General features: G+C 46.0%; 1 protein-coding gene across 1 annotated transcript in view; it reads left to right on the top strand.

The window, feature by feature from the left end:
- Nucleotides 1-26,620, top strand: part of IZUMO1 (izumo sperm-oocyte fusion 1) — a 441,208-nt gene that overhangs the window by 149,541 nt on the left and 265,047 nt on the right. Inside the window, exon 2 of the mRNA XM_069649610.1 lies at nucleotides 18,571-18,645. Coding sequence (XP_069505711.1) covers nucleotides 18,571-18,645 — 75 coding nt within the window. The remainder of the gene's footprint in view (nucleotides 1-18,570; nucleotides 18,646-26,620) is intronic.

The raw sequence follows: 26,620 nt of genomic DNA, 5'->3' as shown, positions 1-26,620 counted from the left end.
TTGAGAGCTGTGACACACACCTTTTGGCAGGGGTCAGAACAACCTCAGCATAACTCGTGGCCCGGTATACCACAAGTTCTCATCCTCTGTTGAGCCCAATTCCAACTTCAGTATATCTGTTGTCTGGAATGTTCATTTCACAATTCTCTGTTCGTGCCCTTCGAAATGTAGATTTTTCTGTCCTAACAGAGCCATTTAACTACACATAAGTAGAGGAATCTGACCGGCCGCACACCTCGAGTAAGCTAAGAAATGTAGGCTTTTGTACTAGTGGAGGTGTTCCCTGTCCCAGAGCTACTTGGATACTGTCCCTTCCACTTATGGTACAGAAAGCTCATTGGGGACCCATATTTTTTGACTTGTCCCAGAGTCTCTCTATGACTTCCACCGAAACCTTCTAGTATCAGTGAACAGGATGTTATTCCGGAATGTATATCAAATACCTCTTTCCGTTGACCTAGCAAAACGAAGAGTGATCTCCAACATGTCAGGAGTTCTTTGACCTCTTTTTAATTAGTTCCTTTTGACACATGCATGCTTGCAATCAACAATCTATACCCAATAGACTCACAAGGTGTGCACGCAGTTTAATCCAGGTCTGCTGTTCCTTGGCAATCAAACAGTCAGCCTACATTTAGCAAGCCAATTACATTAGATAGTTCAAAATCTAGAAAACCAAATCCCCTCTTATCTCTCCATCGCCACAATGTGTCCCATGGAAAGCAAGTCCCCTTTTCCTTGATACTACAGAAAAGTAGCCAGAATCTGATGTACAAGTTATAGATACCTTTTAGTATAGTCATCCCTATTAAACAGTTGAGAATGCGCTGGAAGCACATTCATTTTAATCAAGTTAATTTTTACCCATAATGTCAAATTACACATTTCCTTACTTTAGTCATGATTGATCTAATATTATCTGACATATCCCCCGCCATGTCACCTGAACACCTATCCCCAGGTATCTCATCACATTCCGGCATGACTTAATCCTACATCTTGTCAAAAGACTTCTGTGACAGGTATCTGAAATGAGCAAAGTTGCTGTCTTATCTAGATTGTATGCATGACTGGAAACCTTACTACAGTCCTCAGTTAAGTTCAGTAGCGGGGCCAGTTATCTCTCAGGATCTTTCACTTAGAACCGAATATTGTCTGGGTATGACAACTGATTGAATTCATGCTCTCCAATCAATACTTTGTTTTAATGTTTCAGAGATAAAGGTGGTGAAAGGTGGCATCCCCGAATCATGTCTGTGCCTAGAGGGAAGCTCTCAGATATGTGTCAGTATGGCAGTACTCAAGCCTTAGACCCCACATAAATAGTGTTTATTGGGTCAGTACATTTATCCAGGAAGACATAGTGGCATAGCGCCTCCTGCAGGAAATTCAAGCTCACTCTATCAAAAGCATTCTCCTTTCCAAACTTCAGATGAGGACAATGATTTCAGACACCCTATTTCGCTCAATCCATTCTAAAAGCACCCTCTTATTCACCACACCATTACAGCCTGTCGCAATACCTGTTTGATCTATATGCACTACATTAAGGAGTGTGGGGGCAACTAGCCTTTTCCGCCCCAAACAATGTCACAATCTTCAGATATGCATTCAGTAGCAAAACAGGCTTGTGGTTACCCCATTCTCAAGGGTTATTGCCTGGCTTAGAAGATAAAGGGCCTCATTACAAGTGTGGCAGTCTGGAAATAAGGGTGCCGGTCGCACCGTACCAGCACCCTTTCTGGACCGCCACACTACAACTCTGCCTTCTGGAGATGTTGCCTCTGGCAGGTCTGACCTGCAGGGCACATCGGCCTGCATGGCAGAGCTCTCACGGAAGCAGTGGCACCATTAAAAACAGTGCCGGTGCTTCCATGAACCCATTCCCGTGGAGTCCTGGGGACTTCCCAAAACCGCCGCCTGATATCCCGGGCCGCAGGGACTTGTAATGCAAAGTAATGTAATGTCTTACGGGGATAGCAAGCAGCAGATTCAGTGTTACGAGGACGGTGGCAGCCTCTGAATTCAGAGTGAAATTCAAATGGTAACTCATCATCTCCCAAGGAGTCTTTACTTTACTCAGTTCCCCAATTGCCTCACTATACATATATTCTTTCTTCAAGTTCATCTGTTAGATTCGTTTTTTGCTGTAATCCTGCCCTTACCAACACCGTCTAAAAAGAGCTAGCATTGCCTCTTTGTTCACCTTAGATCATTTATGGATCAGCTTACCAACACAATTATGTAGCGGAGCTGCGTAGAGGTACAGTTTGGGAAGATTGCATATTCCTTTCTTTGTCTTTGTGGAGTAATGCAAGTCTTTCCTCCCTGGTGACTGCCTATTGCATCGAGCTTAAAGGAGGCAGACTTTAAAAACCTCGGCAGACGACAGAACTGCGAACAGCTGCTTGGAGGTGCAGTCCGCGCAACCATGCAACTGTGTGACATCTCCTCTTGGTTTCGTGGTAAGTGCTTCTTTTTGCATTTTCATTACAAACTGCCCACTATCTCTAACATGCACCCCCAGCGCGGCTTTAAGCAAATTATAGACAAAGAGATGATAGCAGCTGTGAACCTGCTGCTTCCTCCCTTCCCCGTTGCTAGTACGTTTTTTCTTTCCCGTGTGAGGATGCCTCAGTGGACGTTTTGCTGGGGGTATGCCGTGGGGACGCTATTTTGAGTTCCTGTCTTCCCTCCATATCATCACTAATGGGCCTCTCCCAGGAAATTACAACTTATTTCCCTGAGAAAGGAATGATGGTGACTGGAATCTTAAAGAGGGGGGTCCTCTCCCCACCGCCCCGTAAGGATGCTGAGAATGTGATTGATTTGGTGTGTTGCCGTTGCTGAATGACGACTTGAGTGGATTTAGTTTTGACGATACTCCTCCAGAGATGGGACCTAAATATGTACCTGATTGTGATTCAACTTTGTCTTCTGTTGGTTCATCATCCCCATGTGTGCCTTAAAGACGCCTATCTGCCGACACCCCGCTAACACACAACGAGCGGGAGATCTCTGCAGTGCAATCGCTTGTTGAGATAAACCAGGTTGTATGTATCCTGGTGTCGTTCTATAAGGGATTAAAATTGGAAACAAAAGCTAACTCTGTCCTCCTCAAATCCCTTTTGACTAAATTTGACATTAAGTTTAATTGTAACCTGGCTAAGTCGGGTGCAACATTAGCAGCTCCAACTAATGCTAATTTGGAATCAGGAGTCTGTGCCACGGTGGCGGTGTCTACACTGAGAACAGGTGACTCATTGCCTCATGCCACTGTGCAAGACGACGAAGCACCTAAAATTATTAATGTTGATCCTGTGGTGACGAGGTATGACAGGTTGCTCACCCCACGACTCAAAATCTGGACGTTGTGACTGAGGCACCAGTCTCCGAGGATGTGCGGCGTATAGGTGATACTTGTGGAGGACTCCCTAAGTAGGGAAGGTGCTTTGACTCAACCCACTACGCAGGCAAGGATGGCTGGAGGGGCTATGAAAAAAAACAAGAAAAAAAACCTGCTGAATTAGCTTGCATCTCGGCAGGTTGGGAAATCTTTGCTTAAGGAGCCTACTGTTAAGTCCTCTTTATTCAAATCTGTTGCTCCGGATGCGTGTGTTGTACCTTCTGTGGCTGGGAGTAAGAATGTCCCGGGTGTTGTTAGTTTAATACTCCCAGGCTCTACACCTGTGCCCCCCGTATCCATGCCTGGTTGTATGCATCGGGGGTAGGAGGGGTCATCCCAGTTTGTTGAATGGAACAGCCCTAGTCAGACCTTCAACACTCATGCACCCACTGGTGGCTCCTTCCTCTGATGTGGCTCTGTCTTTTTCTACGCCAACTGGTATTCAACCTAGACTGAACTCTGTTCTGGTAAATGGAGAGGGCTGGGTTGATTTCCCTAGACTCCATTATTCACTTTTGACTTTACCTGGGGTATTGGGGTCCATTGCTTATCCCTTGGTGGACGATGCCCCACGCACAACAGTGTTACATCTGTGCCTTGTCCACCGGTCAATCCATGTCAGCATACAGTGTCATCTAATCATTTGCTTGGATTAATCCCCTCAAACTCGAGTGGAGTGGGGGGCTGTAATTGTAACCTTGCTTTAAATGGTGGCACTTTTAAAAGTACTAACTTGTTTGTTGATCGTCAACCATCGGGCTCCAATGTTTTGTCGGGAGCAGCCATTTATGATTGTAACCTCGGTCAAGGAAAAAATAATAGGGACCACCTTAGCATAATTCTCTTTGAGGGTGTTCTTTCGGAGAATAGATCAGTGATTCTGAATTAATCTAATACCCTTCGCTTATTCAAGGGGGTGGCGGTGTTGCCCAGCATTTCCACTCGTGACCTCCAGAGAGCTGATTTTGCAGATCTTCATCAGACTGATGGGGGGGCCCTGTGTACTTTAGCTCTAAATTTGTGTATGATTTTGTGATGTATGAACGGGAGACCTTGCGTGCGCTCAGATTTGACCTGAGTCCTTTTATTGAGGCCAGGGACGCTAATTTGGTAACTAAAGTGAGTATGAGTAAAAATGTATTGGGGATGACATTTCCGCCCTTAAATGTAAAATGAGGGTATCAGAGGTAATGGGTGACTGGTCTTGGTTGTTAGGGGCGATTCACTGGAAATAGACCTGACTGCCTGCCCACCTGTGCTGTTGTATCCAGTTCTTTCTCCATCTTGTCCCGGGATAGTAGGGGCCATTCCCATTTATTCACTAATCCCTTGCTTGGAATTCAGCTAAAATATTTTCTGGTTGTCAGCCTGCAGGAAACATGGCTCCAATCTGCTCGCACTCTTGATGGCTGCAGGGTGATTTTTCAGGCGCCGAGAATGGGCGACATGGGTCGCCCCTTTGTAGGTCTTAGCAACCTGATTAGGTCAGGACTAGACATTTCTGTGGTGAAGTACCAGAGCCTTCAATTTGGTATTTGATGGCTCACTTTTTTCTTAAGGGTAGTCTTTTTCGTCATTTCCACATTATTAACATCTACTGGCATGAGGGAAGGAGTGATCTGGTGGAACTTCTAGAGAAACTTCCAATCAGTATTAATCATTGGGGTGGAAAGTGTTGTGAAGTACTTGTTTGTGAGTGTGTTTGGTAAGGATGGAGATGTGTTGTGAAGTGCTTGGTTAGTCTGATGTGGTTTGTCATGTGATTTATTATGTCACCTGAGTGCCTGTGAAATGTTGATGTATGAGTGGGAGAATGCTGTGGTGAGTGTTCTATGTTGAATCAGTTGGGCCCTCCCTTCCTGGGTGATGGATGCCGGTGTCTCTATTGTACATGTCTTATTCCTGATGTCTTAATCCTGTAATATGTAACTAAAGAAACTGAAGTAAACATTAAGAAGAAGTAACACTAAGTGGTGTGGACATTGCATCATAACAGAAAGTATAACAATGGAAATACTGTGGTCATGGGTGGCTTGCATTTTGAATGTACTAACCTTTTTTCTTTACAGAAATATGACTTATTGGATCATGTGTGCTCCTCCAAACAACATAATGGGCGATTGTGGTTGGGACATTTGAAGGCTCTTGGTTTGTACCCCCTGAATGGTACTGTCTTTTGGGACATACCTATTTCGCCGATATGGTCGAATGGTAAGGTGCACTCGCCCATCAACTACATTTTTATAGAGGCACAGATGCATGAAAACTGCAACATGCTGAATGTGGCTCACTCCTCTTTTAGTGTTATATGATATGATATGATATGGCATATAATGCGCCTATACACAAGTGTTTCAAGGTGCGACGAGGCAAAGGAGGGGGAACAAAGGGAGGACAGGTGTCATTCAGATTGTGCAAGTGTACGGGATGGGGAAGGGGGGAAGTGCCTGGGGAAGGGGGAGGGGACAGTGCAGTACATGAGCATAGAATAATGACAATAGTAAAGTAACGGCCAAGGTGGGAAGTGCAAAGGTAAGTGCAGACATCAGGTGTCAAGTGCTGGTGGTGGGACTGTAGGGATGCAGAAACAGTCCCCAAGTGCGGGAGTTACCAGGCAGGCAGTGGTGGAGTGTATGATGGGAGGGGGAGGGACCTGGGCACGAGAATAGAGGGTGGCCAGGTAGCCAGTGCAGAATCAGTTTCAGCCAGGAGGTCAGCAGGGGAGAGGAGGAGAAAAGGCAGAGGCAAAGAGAAAGGTTTTGAGGTGCTTCCGAACCGGAGATGGTTCTCCTCAAGTTTCAGGGAGGCTGTTCCAGGGGGAAGCCCCAGTCGAAAAAAGAGATCTACCCCCAACTCGTTGTTTGGAGAAGCGACTGATCCTAATGGAGTTGGAGGCGGATGAATGAAGAGCGCGAGAGGGAAGATATTTAGGAAGAGAGAGTTGAAGGTATTGAGGCCCTAGGACTCAGAAGGCCTTGTGGACAATGCAGAGGGTTTTGATCCTCGCAGCTACTGGGAGCCAGTGCAACGATTTCAGTCCTGGAGAGATACGATCCCTGAGCTTGAGGCCAAGGACAAGTCTCGCAGTCCTGTTCTGGATAAGTTGCAGAGGGCGGAGAGTGTTGCAGGTGTGCTTCAGCATTGAGTGTGAATCACAAAGTTTTATGGAATAAGGTTAATTCATAGGGCAATAGAATCTGTTGGAATGTGGCTTTGGCGGTGAGGCTGAATAAATCCCTTGTTGAATATTTAAACTCCACGTCTTTGGATTGGAAATATAACAACTTTTCGGCCGAGAATTTTGAGATATTTGCTAAGAACTTAGTTACTGCCTCTGTTCGGTTGAGATCCTGTGTGCCTAAACATCGTAGCCATTCTCACACGTATAGTTTGGAAGTAGCACATAGGAAATGTGAAATGAGAAGTACATTACGGCAGATCAGGAAATGAACCGATCTTTCTCCTACAAGGAAGAACTTTTAGATAAAAGGAGTTTGTCAAACCTATATGAACTGGACTCATCAGAGTCGGGCTAAGAGTCAAGCTGATGTGGAAATTATGCTTGAGATCATGCGTAATAAAAATGTGCAGGCATTTTGGAGGTTGATTAACAATCTCGATTCTCCTGAACCCCATAAGCAGCTGAACGCTGTTTCTGAGAACGATTGAGTGCCCCATTTCAAAACCCTGTATGCATGCCCTTTGGATGTACCTAATAATGTGCATTCTCGAAGACAAGGTCCCTCGTGCTTTGACTGTGAATGTGTTTTGGCAGTGATATCTCGCATTAGCTCTTCTCAAGCGCCTGACCGAACAATTTATAAAACACATTTTTTAAACAGGATACTTCAGCATGGTCGCAAACCTTGTCTATTTTGTTTAAATCTATTGCCAGTGCCGGAGTCTTCCCAGAATCCTGGTCAAAATCATATGTAATGCCTATATATAAAAGGGGTGAGATATCGAACCCTGTAAATTATAGGCCAATTGCAATACTTGATGTAGACAGCAAGGTTTTTGCATCTATCCTGCTATCCCATCTTGAGTCCTGGGTGCTCAGTGCGGGCAGACTTGATAAATGGCAAACAAAATTCAGGAAGAATATAGGTACTCCCCTTAATGGCATTATGGTCAAGAGCATTCACCATCTTACGTGGGGTGGTAATTCTAAGTCAGTATTTGTTGCATCTATAGACCTAACTTTTGATGCTGTTGACTGCAATTTATTGTGGCTGAAGCTTAAGCAATGGGGGATTACCTTTGGCCTTTTCCAGCTTTTGATAGGTCTATATTCTAACTCTAGAGTCCAGGTCAGATAGAGTCAGTTCAGGCTACTTTCTCGCACGATTAAACCCTTTCATGGTATCAGGCAGGAGAGCGTTTTGGCCCCCGACCTGTTTCTCTTATACATTTCTGATGTGGGTGATTATTTTAAACCGGCTGCTTTTATCACCCCAAAACATTTTCATTTGCGTCCACTTTGCTTACTTTACGCTGATGATATCCTCCTGTTTGATTTGACTGCGGTGGGCTTACAGCGCTTATTTAAATGCCTTTTCAATCTTTGTGGAAAAACATTCATTACAAATCAACCCTATGAAATCAAAAATTCTGCCGTGCACATATGGTAGGAAAGAGTGTCCGTATCCTTGGCACAATGGCACAAGCTCCGTAGAGAAAGTCTCTTTGCTTATCTATTTGGGGTTTATGCTCCTATCCAAATCTGACACATATAGACTACAGGACTGGTTAAAGAACCGTGCCATTGCACTCGCGGGTCAGCTGAGAGTTGACTGCCATTTTGGTAAGTTTTCGTTGTTGCCTTCTATCAGGTACTAAGAGGGTAAAATCATACCTAAGATCCTAAATGGTATTGACATATACTCCCTTGATATTGTGGATCACTTATCTGGAGAAGTTTGCTACATTTACCCATTTCCGTACCTATACATGCCCTTAGGTCTGTAATGCCAAGTTCTTTTTGCTGAACTGGGTTATTCTTTTCAAGAGCTCATTGATAATCCAGTTGGCATGAAGAAATGATTATATGAACTTGACTGGATAAAAACCACAAAAATGAGGCATGCGTACCATGTTCCATCTGGGGAGTCATCGTAAGAGGCTTGGCACTTTGGCCCCTTACTTAGCCATCTATCCGGTACATCAGGCATACCTTTCTACGCTTCAGATGGCATATGTTGGCGACTAAACTATTATTAGTCAGGTTTAGTATGCCAGATTGGAGGCAAGCAGTCTGTAGATTTTGTAACATCGACTCTAAGATTGAAACTTTAAGACATTTACTGGTAGAATGCCCTGTAGTTCAGGGTCAAAGATGTAATCATCTCGGGACATTTTCTGGATTGTTTTTGTTGAGAAAGGATTAACAAATTTGGGTGGCATGTTTAGCGGGTCACACAACTTCTACTGTCCTTGCAGTAGTGAATTTTTTTAAATCCATGAAATTGGATGTTTTTTTAACTGAGATTTAGTATCATTTTTTTGGATGAATAGTTTGGGGATTGGGATTTTTTAGCATTTTATTTATTTTTTCTTCCCCTTCGTATTTATTTTGTATGTATTTCGTATGCATTTCATATGTATTTCATGGGTATTCTGTGTTTGATATGTGCACTTATTGTATTGATGTTAAGTTATTACTTGTTAAAGGTTAAGGTTTTTTAGCCAAACAACAATAATAATAACAAAATTAAAAAAGGTTTACCCCTTCCTCTTTTTATCTTGTTTTGATTAAGATGACTTCAGTTCTTTGAATATGGTATCCTCAGAAGTCCATTTTAATATTTGTGACTCGGATCTGCCCATTTTCTTGAAGGTATTTTTCAATGTTGTTCTATGTGTTAAAACCTTTTTCAGTCGTTAGTCCTCTTCCAAATTGTGTCCGATGCTAGCGATCATTCTTTGCAAGCAAATGTGCCCTTTTCCTTTGTGTTTCCTTAGTTTAAACAGGTCACCTGGGATTCCTTAGGCACTTGGATTATGAATATTGGTATTTGGTTAGCCAACTCTCTTACTTACTTGGAGTCCATTTTGGTGCTAGGAGCCCGAGCCATTTTATTTACCTTCATTGGGGATTAAAAGGAATATAGGTGACTGCTCTGCATTTTCAAAGAATTCTCAGGGCTTCTCTGAACATTTGGCCCTACACGCTCCATGAAAATAGAGAATCCCTATTGAGCATTCCCAAGCTTTGTACTATAAGAATCATGTGCATAGAACATCCGGTCCTGAAGGAGTGATGTGCATGGGTGCCTCCCAGGGCATTTAGAAGGGGTTTGGCAATCACAAGGCACCCCAGACAGGAGGGTGTACTTAATTGCAGGATGCAACCCCCCAGGAGGTGGGGAGCCTTGCTCTCTGCCAAACAAAGGTTGGGTGAACCTGCACTGACACTGACAATATTGCATAAACAGTGCTGCTAAGATTAGTGTGGACCCTGTATTCCCAGAAAATACCAGTAGGGATTAAGTGCCCAGATCTTTTCTGTTGTTCAATTAATCGAAAGATCTTATTGGCAGAGAGCTATTGCACTATTTCTTTGCCTCTTCCTCTTTTTCCTATTTTAGTCTGGCAAACCTCTGGCAGCTTTGGCACTATGTAGACATCTAGTATGCCAACATTATTGGTATGGAGTGTAGAGGGGAATGTGGCATTTAAGCCTCCTTCTCGGCTTTCCCAGCAATTGTCATCTGTTTCTAGCTTCATTCGTGGCAATTTTGCTTAACAGAGCTGTTTTATTCTCTACCAAGGAATATGTATTTCTTTGAGCTTCAATGGCTGTGCTGGAAGGTTTTACCGTCTCTTATATTCCTTTGTAGCATGAACATGACTTGCTGCCATTTTATGACAGGCCTACGTGGGGGAAACAGTTTAATTTACTGGGACATTGCATAGATCTGAGAAGTAATACATCTATTGTCACATCCAAGTTACAGGCAGATGAAGTGAAACCAATGGAAGGTTGGGTTCAATCTTTGCTTTCAAACCTTCCCCTTCTATTTGGACTAGGAAAGATGCATCATCCAATTCTGCTCTGGGTGGTAGTCTCTGTTTCTCATCTTTAGCTCTTGTTCTGGTCTCTCCCCCTGACCTTCAGGAAAACCTCTCTGGCCAAGGTCTTAAAGACTGCTACTCCCGGTCTCTTTCTTCCTCCTAATTAATTTCTCTCCCCAGCCTCTTCTCTTTGATGTTCTGCTACGACATCTCTGCGCCATTTGTTCTTCTCCTGTCTCACCCCTTCTTCATGTTATCTCGGGAGGATAGCTCAGGGGCAATGTGGTCGCCTTGGAAGCAAGACGACACGGAGCAACACAAGTTCGATCCCCGGTCCGCGCTTAAAAACCTCTGGGTATTAAGCATGTTATAAATAACCTATCATATCATATAATGGCAGCTAGTGATTGTCTAGCATGTTCTTTCCCTTTGGTCCCCCTTCATGTTCAATCATCTACTCTCTGTCTCTCTTTCTCTCTACCCTCTTATTCCTGCACCTTTCTTCCCTCTCCTTTCTGATGGTTGCTCACCTCCTCCTTCCCTTTTTCTTTCCTCTGATGTTCCTACTCCACTTCCTTTTATCTGTTCCTGACTATGTGCTTCTTCTCTTCCTTCCGCTCCTCTCTCCCATGATATTTGTAAAGCCACACAAATAGAGGCCAGTACTAAGAATAGTACCTGGTGCCCCAGGCACTGGTCTGTGGGTCTAGAAACTCTACTGAGGTAGATTTTTGGGCAGTCGCCCATTAGCACCACATGTGACTAATAGATAAGGCCTCCCCCAGGAGGTGGACCCTAGCAAAGAAAATACTGAGAAAAGATGCACTGTAAAACAGATTTGGGCTCAAAGGGAAAAGACATGAATGTAAAATGTGCTTTTAAATTACATAGATTCCTATGGACAGCCATTATCTGCTATGGATCCTCATTCTGTTCAAAGGACTGCATTGATTTCAATAGGCTGCAAGGGAAGTACTGGGGGCCCGAGCTAAGTGGTCTCAAGAGGACAAATCTTGTGGATTCTGTCTGTATTAAAACATATTATAGTGTCCTGCCCAAACCTTGTAGACCAAAGAAGGGCCTTTCTATATAAATACTTCTCTGATTTAAAATGATTATCTAAAGATGATTTGCAGATGAGGGTTTCTAATGGGCAGTATGTCTCTCTAAATTTAGTGGTGATGAATTACCTGTTATTCTTAAAGGTTTTACTGAGCTCTTATAATTTTTTATATTTTTTAATGAAAGGATTTCAGAATGATATTGATTGTTCCTTGGGGGTGTTGATCTTACTCACTCCTCCCTCGCCCACTCCCCTTCTCTCTCCCCTCTCCCTCACCCTTTACCACTGATCACTTACCGGGAACGATACTATATCACATGTGCTATTATTATTTTTGCATTGAAAGGAACTTAATTGCCATTGTTTGTACCCTAAAAAGATACTTGATTTGCACTTGTTAAAATAGGATTGTTTGGTAAAGTATTCTGTATATTGGGACCATTGTATGGGTTGAGCTGAACTGCTATTGTTATTACGTGTTTTTATTGTAACTGTTTTTCTTTTTTTATTCGCTTTTGCAAGGTTGAAATTCTGAACCAAATCAAAAAAGATATATATATATATAAGCTGCAATGTTCCTGTTCACCAGCTTTTCGGCTCACCCATCCCCCAGACCCAGTTTACCAGACCTTTCAGTTGTGACAGTTGAAAAATGTGACATTAGACTTTTCCATTCTCCCAATCCCTAAAATGGATGAAGGTTCCAGGCTTCCTCCCCCTTGGGAAAGAGACAGCTCACCTGTGCCTAACTACAGATGTCAGTTAGACACCTTCAGCAACCTGCATTTATTTATTTAATGTTATGAACACTGAACACGTTTTGTAATTTCATTAGGGGTTCTCTTTATTTTGTCATTTTAATATTAGGAGTATTGTTCTAATGTGTATTATTCAGTTAGCCCTTAATTTCCAATGTATTGTTTACATATGTGCTGCTGATATTCCTTTACTGGAGTGGTTCCAATGTATTGTTTACATATGTGCTGCTGATATTCCTTTACTGGAGTGGTTCCAATGTATTGTTTACATATGTGCTGCTGATATTCCTTTACTGGAGTGGTTCCAATGTATTGTTTACATATGTGCTGCTGATATTCCTTTATTGGAGTGGTACTGTCACAGTGGCGCCCCAACACCGCACCCACTTGCTCTGCCCCTTTGGTTATTTAAGCCCAAGCCCTAGAGAGTGGGTGTGGTTGTTTCGCTGGAGAGCTTATGGGGAGCCTCTGTGTCAGCCTGTATTCTGTTGTCAGATCTGCCCAAGGGCGGTGCCCCTGTCCGGCCCAGAGCTCTACTGCATGTTGCCTTGTTTGCTGTGCAACCTATGAATTGCTGGAACACCTGCAGGTGCTGGGCTTCCTGACTTCATGTGAGCAGCGTGCTGCATGTGGGAGCTGCTACCAGTTTCCAGCCATCCATGCTTGTGAATGTTCTTCAGGCCCTCTTCAGATCCCTTCCTTTGCAGAGCCGCTGGGTTGTCTGCTGCTGCTGCATAGCCTGGTTTCCCCCTAAATCTCGCCTTTTTGTTTGATGCACAGATGTCTCTGATTTGATGTATTTGCTTTGCTTAACACTGTGCCGTAACCCCCCCTGTTTTTAGGTAGCACTGCATACGCGTTTCCTTTGACTGTCATGGTGTGATTTAATTCTATGGTCTAGTTTAAGTGCAGTGCCTCTAACCACATCTAGCGGTCCCCCCCTTTTGCCATTGCATTCCTAAACATCAATGCTTCTGACGGATGCAGAGATGGAATGAATGGATGGATTGAATGGATGGAATGTTTTAAACCACCCTACCCTACCCTACCCTCTAGCTCCTGTGTGCCCCACACACATGTCTATGTGTACCCTGCTTTCCTAATGCCATGCGGTTGTTGTACATCCCTATTTCCTACGCTATCGCTGTAATCCCAAACCTACTGTCACTGTGTGTCTATTTGTCACTGCGTTCCCTGCATCCGGCTCCCATGATGTTGCTTTGTATCCCAATGTATCACCCAACCCTCTCATCACCATATAAACAACCGTGCCCATGTGTCACTGTTGTACTCTGCTTTCTTGTCCCCATGCTGCTATATATCCGTATGCCCCTCTTATCACAATAAGACCAACCCACTGTCACTGTGTGTCCGTGTGTCAATGTGCTACTGCCATCCTGTTCACGTGCCTGGTCTCAGATGCTTTAAAGATGAACCACCACTCTTATCATATCACTACACCTATTCTTCCATTCACCATCACTCAACTAGAACACAGCTATATCCCTGATTAATTTGGCCTAGCTGTTCACATACGAACACTACCCCATGAACACCCCATCACCCTAATAAAACGCAGCTATCCCATGACATTCCGGCCTAGCTGCACACAGCCAATCCCAGTCTGGATGTCCAACCGCCAGACTGCAAACACGTACAACTATTATCTTCAACACCACACATAACGCTAGGATGCAGCTATCATACGACAACTACACAGCTGCACACATAACTGGTGCACCCATGCACCCTAAGACACCATCTATCTCGACTGACCTGTAGTACGGTTCTCGAGGGCTTTCAACCTACCAGCGCTTTGAGGTCATACCAATGATATATAGAGCTCTATATAAATGCCAAGTAACATAACATAACATAACATAACATAACATAACATAACATGTTCTGAGCATTCCTTGGGTATGCTAGACAATTTCCTTGGGGTTTGGAACTGTTTGGTCTGTATTCATGCATTGTGCCCCCCTTTCGATTGTGAAATGTGCTGTAAATGAGTTTACTCTGCCGTAAAACTGCGTGTAAAAGGAAACTGTGTTCATTTCAAATCATAGATGTTAAAGTGTTCATAAAGAAACAAAGGAGAAGAAGGTTGAATATCACATGCACTATGCTGGTTTAATGAAAAAATATTGAGGGTTCATTTTGGGCCTCATTACAAGTGTGGCGGCCTGAAAATAAGGGTGCCGGTCGCACCGTATCGGCACCCTTTCCGGACGGCCATGCTACAACTCTGCCTCCCTGGCGCAGCTAAACAGTTTGTCACGGAAGCACTGCCACCATTAGCAACTGTGCCATTGCTTCCATGTCCCCATTTCTATGGAGTCCCACTTACACTTTCCACCACCTGATATCCCGGGCCGCTGGGACTTGTAATGTCCCGGTGGCACCGGGATCTCAGGCGGCGGAAACGTTGTTACAAGTCCGGCAACAATCCGCCGGTAGCACCGGCAGGTTACCGCTAAACTCGTATTGAGGCCCGTTGTGTTGCAAAATAGACATTAGATTGTAAAGTGGAAGTGTAAAACCACTTACTGTTTGGTATCCTTGCTGAGTATATAGATGCAAAACTCTCGACTCGGTTCCAGTATTATCCCTTGTGCTGCAGTTTTGTGCAAAACTGCCACTGAAACTCGTGCTGATTTCTATTCAAGTGTCAAGCTGTTCTTTCTGGAGTCCAGTATTCCTTTTAGCCTTCATTTTGATTCACCTGGAATGTGCATTTTGACCTTATTTCCGCCCAGTCAGTTTTTGGTTTCAAATTTCCTGTCTGTCTATGCCATGCTGAACTGGAAACACCCAAAAAGACCGAATAAAAATGTCTGAATGGGACATTTGATCAAATTTCCGCCGAATGAAAAGTTCGAACAGCCGAAAAATTAGATCAAATGTCCTCATTCGGTGTCATTATGGTGAACAAGAGGGAGTGGGGGCTGCGGGGGTATCCCCGCACCATTGTTAACCATAATGTCATCAACGGTTGCTGGGGTGTCCCCCGCACCATTCGCATACAGTACAAACAAAGAAAAAAGAAAACAAAGGTCCCTGTGACACCTCTTGTTCCTGGTGAACTGGTGTTGCCGGGACACAGCGAGTCGGCGTAACAGGAATATGCCGCCGATGGGTAAGTAAGGGGCTGGGTGGGATCTGGGGATCCGAAATGGCCGTATTTTCGAACAAATAACATTCAGTCTTTTTATCCTCTGACATTTCGGATATGGGAAATTCATCCGAATTCTGCTGACCATGCCCTATTTTGTCAGGGACTCAGGTAAGGGATCAGGGGTAACTCATATATCACGTTTACGGGCGCGTAGTTTGTGGAGGGACACTATCATCATTAGCCCGGAAGCTACCAGCAGTGAATATTTCCCAACTTCCTTCAGTAGGTTTCTCACCTCACAATTCCCTTCCTTTCCCCTCCAGTATTTATTCTTCACCTCCTCCACTGTGTGTTTCATCCAGTCATTCCCTTCCTCTCTTCACCACTGTTCCTCCTCCTCATTCTGTATCACTGCGTGTTTCACCCCCGCCCCCTTTCCTTCGCCTCTCCTCTCAACCTCCTCCAGTGTCTTTCCCTCGCTCCACTCGGAACTTTCTCTCTCCTAGCCACTCCCCACACTCTGGTCTGTACTTTCTGCCACTTCTGCACCTCTGCCATCTAGCCCTAAACTACAACATTGTCCTGATGAACTTGCTCCCCTTATACATTCTGGCAGGGTGTGTAAGTGCTCAGATAATTGTGAGATGTGTGGCAGCTGTGTGCGGACTGCGATTGGGCCCAATGGTTAGTGTAAGGCTGCACATCCTATGAGATATTCATTCAGAGTCATTTGTGCGGTGGGCCGCCCTGCACCCATCCAGTTCGCAAAATGTCAATCTACTGTCTTGGAATCAGGCAGCACTCCCCTCCTTGCCACCTGATTCCATGCTGGTACTGTCCAAGTGTATTTGCCAGGTACTCCCAATTTATGAGTCCTGATTTCCCTCGACTGACTACGGCTCCTATGGTCTGATGGCTCACGCTGGTGTTTACTTCAGCAAAGTGACCTTAACATCCATTTTAATGACTTCGGTGTGCCCCAATTCACACTTCTTTCAGACGCCATAACAAATGTAATCCTCGCTCAAGCAGTGCTTTCTCCCAGCCATCAGCAAGGCAATACTCTGGACCTTCTGATTTCAATCGAATCCATATATTTCCTGTGATTTGCCAGTCCTGCTTGATTGATCTTATCACTTATCAACTACATTTTTTGTATCTCTTTTCCTTTTTGTACCTCTGCTATTTCCAAAGGGTTTCACTTGCCTCCATGTTGAATTATTTTTCTTCCTTGTGCGAGGCGTTTGACCAATCAGTTCTTAATTCTTTATCTCAGGGATATCATTGTGAAGCTTAACATCCGGCTAAACCATTGACCCCATATGGCTACCTACAAAGTCAATAAAACCCTTCGACTTCTTGGTAAATGCCCTTAATTAGAGCTGAAAAATAGGATATTTGGCCAATTACAAAGCAATGGCGCACATTTCTCAATGCCGCTTTTCGGTCTCAACTTGACAACGTTCGTGTGATTTGTGAAAACACCTATTTCTGAAGTTAAATCGACTTATTTTCTGTCCGAACTCCAGCTGAGGAACTATTGCTTTGGTAAGCAAGCAGCAGTGCCTTGACCTTTTCTAGACCGCGTCAGCCCCTTTTCTGTGCTTATAAACTGTGCTCTGCGCTCTCCAGAACTGTGCCCAATGCTTGGTCCCTACTACCACGTTTTTTATGGCAGATGGGGCTTGTACAATGCCGGATTACACCATGTGAGGCCCTTAGGTAGTTGAATGTGCCCCCCCACCTTGCAAATGATACGTTTTTCATTTTCTGCACTGTTTTATTTTGATCCGTTGTCGCGGGACCACTAAAAGGAGTAGGACCCATAGGCCGGTGCCTAGTTGGCCTAATGGATAATCCGGCACTGGGCTTGTTTCAGGAAGTGTTGGGATGTGCTACTGTGTGAGGCAAGCGTATTGGTTGTACAGCGACCTACTCAGTGGCTGATGAACATAGGGAATCCACTACATGGGACCACTTTAGAAAAGAAATTTGCAAATTATTAAATTGCACAAAAGGAATAGAAGTGCAAATTATTCAACAAAAATGTGTGAATCAGCCAGGTTCAGGGAAATCTGAGTAATTTGCTCTTTGCTTTTCTTTTTTCGGATCTGGTGCATTTAACTAAAGTGTAAATAACACCTGTAAAGAGGGCGTAGGTAGCTAAACCTGGGTGAACTCATTCTGGATTAACCTGAACCACCCGAATTTCAGGTGGTTTGACTTCCCGCAATCTTTCACATTTTCCTGAGCTCTATTTCCAAAGCTCTTGTGTTACTAAAAGAAACACATTTTCAACGTTTCTTCGGGTGCTGTGTGAGTATGTCACATCTGGGGTGCAGAAGAGGAAGTGGCATAAGGGTGCTTTAGGGGTTAGTATTTGCTGGCCCGTCCCACCCCCCCCAAAAGAAACTCACAAATATTCACAAGTCATCGAACTTTGGAATCAGTGAATCGTAAATATTTGTTAGGTCACTTTTTGGAGGGGTCACCTGGCAATAGGTGTAAGTGCTTGGGGAGCAGGATTTCCTTTTACGAATAGACCCCTCTGCACCCAGAATCCACTCCTTTTTTAGTGTATATGTAACTTGTGTGCAATATGAGTGATACCTTTATAGGCCCCTTATGCAGGGTCTCCAGTCATAATGTCGAATGAAATTAGTCGAATTACAAAAAAGTCGAATCCAAAAAGTCGTAAACAAAAATGTCGAATTTTTTATTTTTTTATTTATATATTTTTTTTGGGTTCCGGTGGTAAAAAAAAGGGGTAAAACAAAAAAAAAATTAAAAAAGGGGGTTGGGGGGAGGGGGAACCCCCCCATTTCGAAAAAAAAGCAACCAAAAAAAAAAAATTCGACATTTTTGTTTTCGACTTTTTGGATTCGACTTTTTGACTTTCGAAATTATTGAATTCGACATTATGACTATGAACCCTTATGCAGTACTAGTGCAGGGGCCAAAGAGTAGGTTTTCATTGACACAGTAGGACCACTATATATCCTAAGAGCCACAGCTCCATCTAGAGGTGACAACAGACAAAGCTATGACTGCATCGGACACATAGACAGGGACAGACATACATCTGGCCTATATATTATATTGTTAGATTAGATTGCTGATCATAAGGTCATGGCTTTATGCAATTCCGTGCACTATATTGTGTCTATGAATGTATATATTAAGCATGCACCAATCCACACTTTTCTTTCAGATGATGCGCACCTTTATACACTTTCAAGCACGTTGCGGTCATTGATGAAACGGGTCATGTCTACGGATCACAAAGGTACAGTCCCTGTCACTAACTCTTTGTATTAATGCATTAGCTCAGGTTCTATATACTCCATCGTATCTTTTTCAACTGCTCCTCGCAGATTTTAACTGCTCCCAAATTTCACGATCAACTGTTTCAGAACCCCCCTCAATGTGCTATCCAGACTGGTGGGTCTCATTACAAGATCGGTGGTGCAGGGAACAAAAGTGGCACTAATTCCACTAACGCCACTTTTTTGGCAGTAACAGAATTTCCACCACTTTAACCGCACCAGCAAATTATAGTTTTGTCCATGAAGTGGAGAATTTATCAACCAGCAAGATGATGACTGTAAATCCTCCACTTCAAGGCCAAAAATCAGTACATTTACTGTGGTGAAATTACAGCTTGTGGTAAATCGGAAAAAAAACCTATGGACCCCAAAATAGGAGATTAGCTCCATCGTAGCACCAGAAATCACAGAATTACTGTGACACAACATACCACAGTACCTGTAACACAGCTGGAGGATCTAGCTTCCCAGTTATTGCAGCGAAAACTTGGAATGCATTACCGCATGACCTCAGAAAGGAACAACCATATCCTAAATTTAGACTCAATGTAATTAAATGGCTACGAACGAATGACTGTTAGCCTACCTTGTCGGTACCTTGCACTCCTTTCTCTGCTGCATGCCTTTTACTGTGCTTCCTTCCATATGCCACTGTTACTATCCCAGCAGCACCTATTTTCCAACTGTTTTGTATATTATATGCTTCTCTGTACACATTCTGTAACTAAGCTTAAGCCGTCTTGACCTCTACTGCGTCCGGCTACCTAATGGGTTTGGCGCGCAATACCAAATTAATAAACAAACAAACAAATACTGTGGATTGAAAAGCACTCAACTAACTCCATTCAATATCAGACCGATATGACCATTCACACACGGAAACTCACACCATCAACCACTTGCACATTCTGTACATTGGACCAAACACAGTGGAAGCTGCAGGTACAATACAACACATCTAACAGAAAATACAGACAACACCACCCATGAAAAGGCCATGCATGCTATTAGCGACTATGACTACATCATAGAATGAAGTCATCAGCACTCAACACCCAGCATCACACGTCAACATCAACCTCACACCACATCCTTTGGCACGCACACCACAGTGGTATTATTATTATTAGTATTGTTTTGTTGGGCGTGGTAGGTACATAGGCTGAATGTACATCACAATCCTAAAACCTGCAGCGCATTCCATGGAACATGTGACACAGAAGGGTTCACACTTCATGCCCATGGTACTGGGCCTCAGATACACCCCATGCACCACATTGAGCAATGCTCATACAAAAAACGCTTCCATAACCTAACAGTAATAGTAACTCTAGCTTCTGACAAAGTAAGCAACGTACGCAAACGGTTCCATGGCTAAAAGGAAAGAACCAGAAAACAAGCCTTCTCTGCCTAGGCTGAGGAGTCAAGGCAGTCCGTGGCAGTCTTTCCACAGTGCTGTTTCCCTGAGGGTGTGTCTACAAAACACCCATCTAGCCACGGAGCGGGCCGCAGAGTCAAGGCTGCAGAGTCAAGGCAGTCCGTGGCAGTCCGCGCCTGGACCGCCTGGATTGCCCTTACAGCATGAATCGTATAATACCTGCATTCAAAGAGGAAGGCCACTACTGGCTAAGAAGCCAGCGAACAAGTAGCGAAGACAGCGGGCTGGAGCACCGAAGCCCCCACAAAATGTCCTCAAGATGCAAGAAACAACAGGCTACAAGGCCCTTTATGCCCCCCACACAAACTTATAAACCCCTGCCAACTGCTTTTGGTCTGGGAGGTCTGGGAGCATCAGCTCGATCGACCGAAGGGACAAAGCCAGAGTGTATTCATGCCCCCGAGAACCAGCGGTTGCAAGCCATTCCGCTCCTTCTGATAGGTCTGGGAGCGTCGGCTCGACCGTCAGGGGAAGCGGTGCAGGGGGCGGCACTGTCGACGTGGACCCGACACCTCGGGTTCCCCTCCACTCACCAGCAGGTCTGGGAGCGTCGGCTCAACCTCCAGGAGTGGAGGAGCAGGGGGGCGCCATTGTCGCCGCTCATCCAACCTCTCGGGCTCCCCTCCATTCACCAGCAGGTCTGGGAGCGTCGGCTCGACCATCAGGAGGGGAGGAGCCAGGAGACGGCATCGCTGAGGCGGCTCGGATCTCGCAGGCCGTTCCAAACTCAGCGGACAGTCTGGGAGCGTCGGCTCGACCGCCTGCTGAAACGACCTGCGAAGGCGTTTGTAACGCGGTCTGGGAGCCTCCGCGGCCCACCCCACACTCACCGTCAGGTCTGGGAGCTCCGGCTCGACCTCCTTTGTGCGCAGCTTGGGTGAAATTGGCGGGCTCCCCCTCCGTGCACCTCTCGCGGTCCCCGGCTCCCATAGTGGACGGGGGAGGGGCTACCTTCAGTGGTAAGGCAGACCTTGGTAAGGTCTCAGCCCACGAGGGTTGTTTGTTTCCTCTTGGTCCCACTGGTCCGGGAGCGTCAGTGCAACTCAGAGAGGGTGGGGCCTCAGCCAAGCTACCTTGCTTGGCTGGGGAAAATCCAGGAACAACTGCCCCAGAAGTAGGAGTAGGAAATCCCACGGCAGACCCCATGGCTTCCACAGACCTGGCGGGGAATCCAACGTGCCCTATTCCATCTAGCACTAATGTGGCCAGTGACTCCAAAACAGCGACAAACAAGGACACTACTGGTCACAGGGAGAACAAGGTAAAAATTGTGTATGGGAGTGAGGGGCCCCTAGGCCCCCTCGCGCCATACACTCCTCAGTACAAGGCTTGGACCACGTGCCTCCGGTAGTGGGATTGCCCCTTGCCCTTATGTAAAGTTAACCACGGTTGACTGCTACATAGATGGGACTACTGAGCAGGACACGGGGCATCCATCTTTTGTTCCCCCTTTAGACTCCATCTTGGATAAACAGGCCTCACTGCGATAGTACAGCAATGCTCAGCTCCCCTTCCACTGCAGCAGCCAAGGACAGAGACACACACACACAAGGCGCGCAGGCAGCTGGCTGGCCCCCACCCTTGCACTCCCCCTGCGAAGGAAAGCTCTGCGCTCCCATTCTCACGCTGAAGCCGGAGAAAGTTGCAACAATCAATATGATACAGTTTTCTTCCTCTGAGATCACTGCTAGCATGAGAACCAGCATGTGAACCAGGATGAGCTAAGCACTTTCTGCTCGTTCGTCCCCACAAACATGCAAGCCACCCACCCCCATTTAGAGCAATTTATTGCCATCCTGACCCTGCGCTCCCTAAAAGGTATTCCTTTCAAGTGCCAGACTCTCGCCTGTGCTGCAAAACCCACCCAACACACCCACTACTAACCTTAAGCATTTTACCACAATATATGTTTTTATTTATACTAATAGGTTTCAAGCTTAGGAGATATGTAAAACACAGCTTGACTCTTTTTACATGCACAATAAAGGTCAAGGTCTCCAATTAAAGCCACAAATGACCCAACTGTACTAACAATAAAAACTATGTGTGATTTGTGTAAGAAATATGAAAAGTAAAATAAAATGTTTAGATAATTTGTTATTTAGTGTTTTTCGGATGCAACATATTAGCTTAGGTACTGACCACAGTGACCGGACACTGACCTGCGTGGATCACAAGATATTTGACGTCCGTCATCTCGTCAGCCACTCAGCCAACCAGAAGGAAGAGATGCCACCCACACCTACAGCACCACACCGCCTGGCCAATCGGGTCCATTTAGCATTTTTTGTTAGAGTTACTTTAATTGATATATATATAGTATATATAGATATATACAGTTATGATGTAAATGTGGTAGGGGGTTTTTGGGTTATTTCCTGGCTGGAGAAATAAACCATCCTTTGAACTCTTGCAGCCGGGTCTCAGTACCTCCTTCCCCGACAGGGGTGGTGTTGGTTATTTTATTTTCTCTCACGCGTAGTAAGCCGGGGAAAGGCACCTACATTTTTGGTGACCCCCACAACGTGATTTAGAGAGGTGCCTCAAGGCCTGCACCGCTCGGCAGCGAGATCCAGGACGCCCCCAGCAAAACCATCGCCTCCGCGGTTGACCAGACTGTGCACACCAAGAAGAAAGGGTCAAGGGTTCCCGATTGACGAATACCTGATCGGAAAGGCTGCTCGCCAAGGCAGGCCACGGCTTGGTTGGGGGAAGGACCTGAGCGAGGTCCGGCCGTGAGCGGTGACCCTCGGAGTACCTGACTGAACACGTGGAGTCCCGGTTGCAAAGACCCCAAAGGAAGGTAAGGGGAAAATACGGGAAGAAGGGAACTAACAAACAAAGGGAAGGTAGGTAAGAATTGGGTCTGTGTGAGTGACGGTGAGGCTTTTCTGGTCTATCCTTTATATGGCCATTAGGTGTTGTAAGAAGTGAGAAGAAGAGAAGTGGTATCCTAGCCCGTACGGGGTAGAAGGCGGTGCCGCGTAGCATTTGTCCCGACCAAGTGCAGAATAGAGCTAAAGAGAAAATAGTAGGGGTCTCGTATATTGAGTAGACTCGGAGTAGTTTTAGAATATTCTTTTTCCGTGGAGGTAAGAAATCTTTAGACATAATAAAGGTGAAAGAGGTGGGGAGTGAATGCGAAATAGTAGGTAGAATTGGGAACAAAAAAAACCGGGGACAGTAACGGGAATAGGGAAAGAACAAACGCGCGCAGGCAGTGCATGTGTATGTTGCATGATTATATGTTTGTCGGTCTGCTTTGTGTATATGTCCTGTTGAACACGCCAAAGTATTTCAGTACAAGTAACTTGTGATTAATGAATAATAGGCAAAGAAATAAATTGTGAGAGGTGACCAGGTAACACCTCTCAAGAAGAACAGCTAATGCGACATACCATAATTGCGAGCATTGATAAAGAACGTATTTTCACATATTGTAACTGACATACCAAGTGAGAGGTGGGAAGGGACTCAAGGGTACCAGAACACACAAGAAAGGAAAAGAAGCATTGCCATGGGGGGAGTAACGCCACTGGCACATATTTGCCAGCACCTTCCACTATATAGCGACAGGATACAGACGTATCACGATCAGTGGATCACTGAGATAAAAGGAGATGGGGTTATACCAATTTGGCCAGAAGGAGGGTCATTCGACAAAAGAGTGTTGGACCTAGTATCAACACATTTGCTATCACGATAGAAAGGGAAACAGTTACAGAACCGGAGAGAAGTATTAGATTTATGGCGAATGTTCGAGGAAGTTGCCCCCAGGGCAGAGGTAGGTACAAGCCGAATGATAGAAAAGCAGAAAATACCTGAAGAAGTAAGCGGGACACCAAAAGGGGAGTGCTCAACAACTAAAACCGAGAACTAAGTAACAAAAATCTATCCCTTAATGACCAGGCCAGCAGTAGGGTTTAGTGAGCCCCTGTATATACCACCCACCCCAACTGCTCAGTGCGGGGCAACAGCCCCCGAACCCCCGCTATATGACAAAGGAGGCCTGTACGGCCCCACAAGTGCGCCTCCTGTGAACATAGCACGTTTAACAGGCAATTTAAATCGCCAGCTAGCACACGCACAAATGGAAATAACACGGTTAAGAGCTCTATGTGACAAAGGGCAAATGCTGCCAGGGGGAGGGGAGGTACCCCCGCTGTCACTGGCAGATCTCACACCCCTGATAGGGGCAGTAAGCAATGCAACCCCAGCAGTCTCAGTATCAGGGCAATCCATAGCATCACAAGGGACGTCATCACAGCAAAGACAAGAACAAGAGTGGCAGTCAGGACAGTTCCTGTTCCAATTGAATAACAAACCAGTGAGAATTATACGCCCAGATACACCGGAGAGTCAACAAAGTGGAGATCAGGGTGAAAGACAAGGAAGTGAACCCAAGGAAAACTGGGAGGACAATAACGAGCTAGAGTCAGAAATAGAAGAAGTATGGGATGATTTAGATGAATACGAAGAGGCAGCTGCCGCAGAGGGTTCCCCACTGCCAAACTGCCATTACCCAGACACACTATCACCACCATTATGGCAGGGTAGATTAAGACAACGAACAGGGAAGACAGGGACATACTGGTAAGTAAAACGAAAAAAGGGAGAACGAGCAAAACAGGAAAGAAACAGAAACTACAAATGCCACTGATACATAAAGGAGCAGGTAGGCCAAACTATATTCCATGGGCCCAAATGGACAAAAACAACCTGTTAAAACTCCTCCCCCCGCTGACGGGAGGAGCAGGTAAGTGGATACATGTATTTGAGAAGAACAGGGCAGGCGTGCGTTAGCTATAGGTGTTGTGAAAAGCTTACTAGTATCAGCAATCGAGGACCAAGCAGACACAATCTGGGATAGGGCAGGATTCCCGGGAGAAACAATGAGCTGTGATCGCCACGATGGATCACGATTCAACAATGTTCGAGCACAAGTGTGGGATGCATTGCGGCGTGCATTTACAGACGTTCCAGACTTACATGCAGTGATGCAGTGCATGATGGAGGAGAGCGAGGATCCTGCGCAATTCATTTTGCGAGTGCAAGACTTATGGATAAGTGAAACTGGTACGGCATGGAATCAATCAACAGCCTTATTTTATTTTATCATTAAAAAGGGATTTCCGAGGGGGGCGCTGTTGCGCTCAGCGAAGATGGCTGCCTGATTCACAGCTCCGTCCCGTGTGGCACTTTCTACCCGAAAATTCTCCTGTTTGCCCCGACACTGCGTATAGCCGACCCGCAGCGGGGGTTGCTGGCGGGACCGGGAGTCTACCACGCAAGTTCTGCCCGCTGAGCTGCGCCTGCTGCGGAGATACAGCCCGCTGTGAGAGGTGCGGGGGCGGGCGCCTTCTGGCCCCGCTCTCGGCTCCAGGAGTTCCCGCCCGAGTCCCGTGGCTTGCGGCCTGCAGTGGGGGGAGGGGCGCTCCATTCGCCCTTCGCGGCTCGCTCCGGAGTGGGCTGGCCTGCGCCGCGACCTCTTCCTCCTCACCACACTGGATCCCAGAGCGACCTGCTCCGCTGCCCCGTCCTGGGCGGTGTGCTGACCGGAGATCGAGTGCGCATCGATCCGGCTCCGGGTGGTGAGTGGTCCTGGCCCGATCTCCTCTACGCCCGCCACACAACAGCGGACCCTGCCCTCCTCCTCCTTGATTTCGGAAGCCCTGGGGGAGACTTGATCCCCCTCGTTACAGTAGGTCCTGAGGTGCCCCTCGCTCCGCACTGGTCCCTTGCCCTTGCGGCTGACTGTGGGCGCTCCACGCGGGCCTGGTTGGTCGCGGCAACCCCATTCCTTCTCCCCAGGAAACTGCTGGAGCTGATGCGCCAGCTCGGAGTCGCCCCCCGGTGGGTCTCTCCCCCAGCCACCAGCTCCATCCTGACCCCAACAGGGGGCCCCCCTCCAGGACCTTATGGCCAGTTCCTCCTTAAGCCTTCTGGCTGTGGCAGACGGTTTGACTATCTTCTATACTGACACGGAGACAACCTCAACTGTCTCCCACCGAACCACCCGGCTGTTGGGCCTATTGCTACAGTTGTTCCAGGGCCCCGGGCCCCTCCACTTGCTCTCAATGACCTGCACCGAGTGCCACCCGTCTTACTGCCTCATACAGGGGTGTTCCCCTGCACTACATCAACACCCAAGACTCCGGCTCCTTCTGCCTCTCCTGCTGATCATTGCTTCTTGGGCCCTGACCCCCTACAGACTTTCTTGAGAATTTCCTGGGTCCGCTTGCTGTTCACTGGCTCCTACATAGATTGACTGGCCCGGGAGGCCCCCCAGCGGAGATGCCATATTCCTTCCTTCCTGGTGCTCTGCCTCTGCTCATACGCCGCCTGCTCGATCCTGGTGCCTCCCCTTGTGGCCCTATCCACTCTCCTGTTTGGTCTCCCCCCACCGGCAACATGTCGACACGAACCGGCAAGAAGCAATCCTCTATCAATATTTTCACTAAACCTTCGGGAGGCCACGGGACTGAGGCATCTACACA

Source organism: Ambystoma mexicanum, chromosome 1p (genome assembly GCF_040938575.1).
Source record: "Ambystoma mexicanum isolate Mex_15411 chromosome 1p, UKY_AmexF1_1, whole genome shotgun sequence".
In the NCBI taxonomy this organism is placed as follows: domain Eukaryota; kingdom Metazoa; phylum Chordata; class Amphibia; order Caudata; family Ambystomatidae; genus Ambystoma; species Ambystoma mexicanum.
The sequence above is the reverse complement of the archived record's forward strand: the minus strand, read 5'-3'. Positions and strand labels throughout refer to the sequence as shown.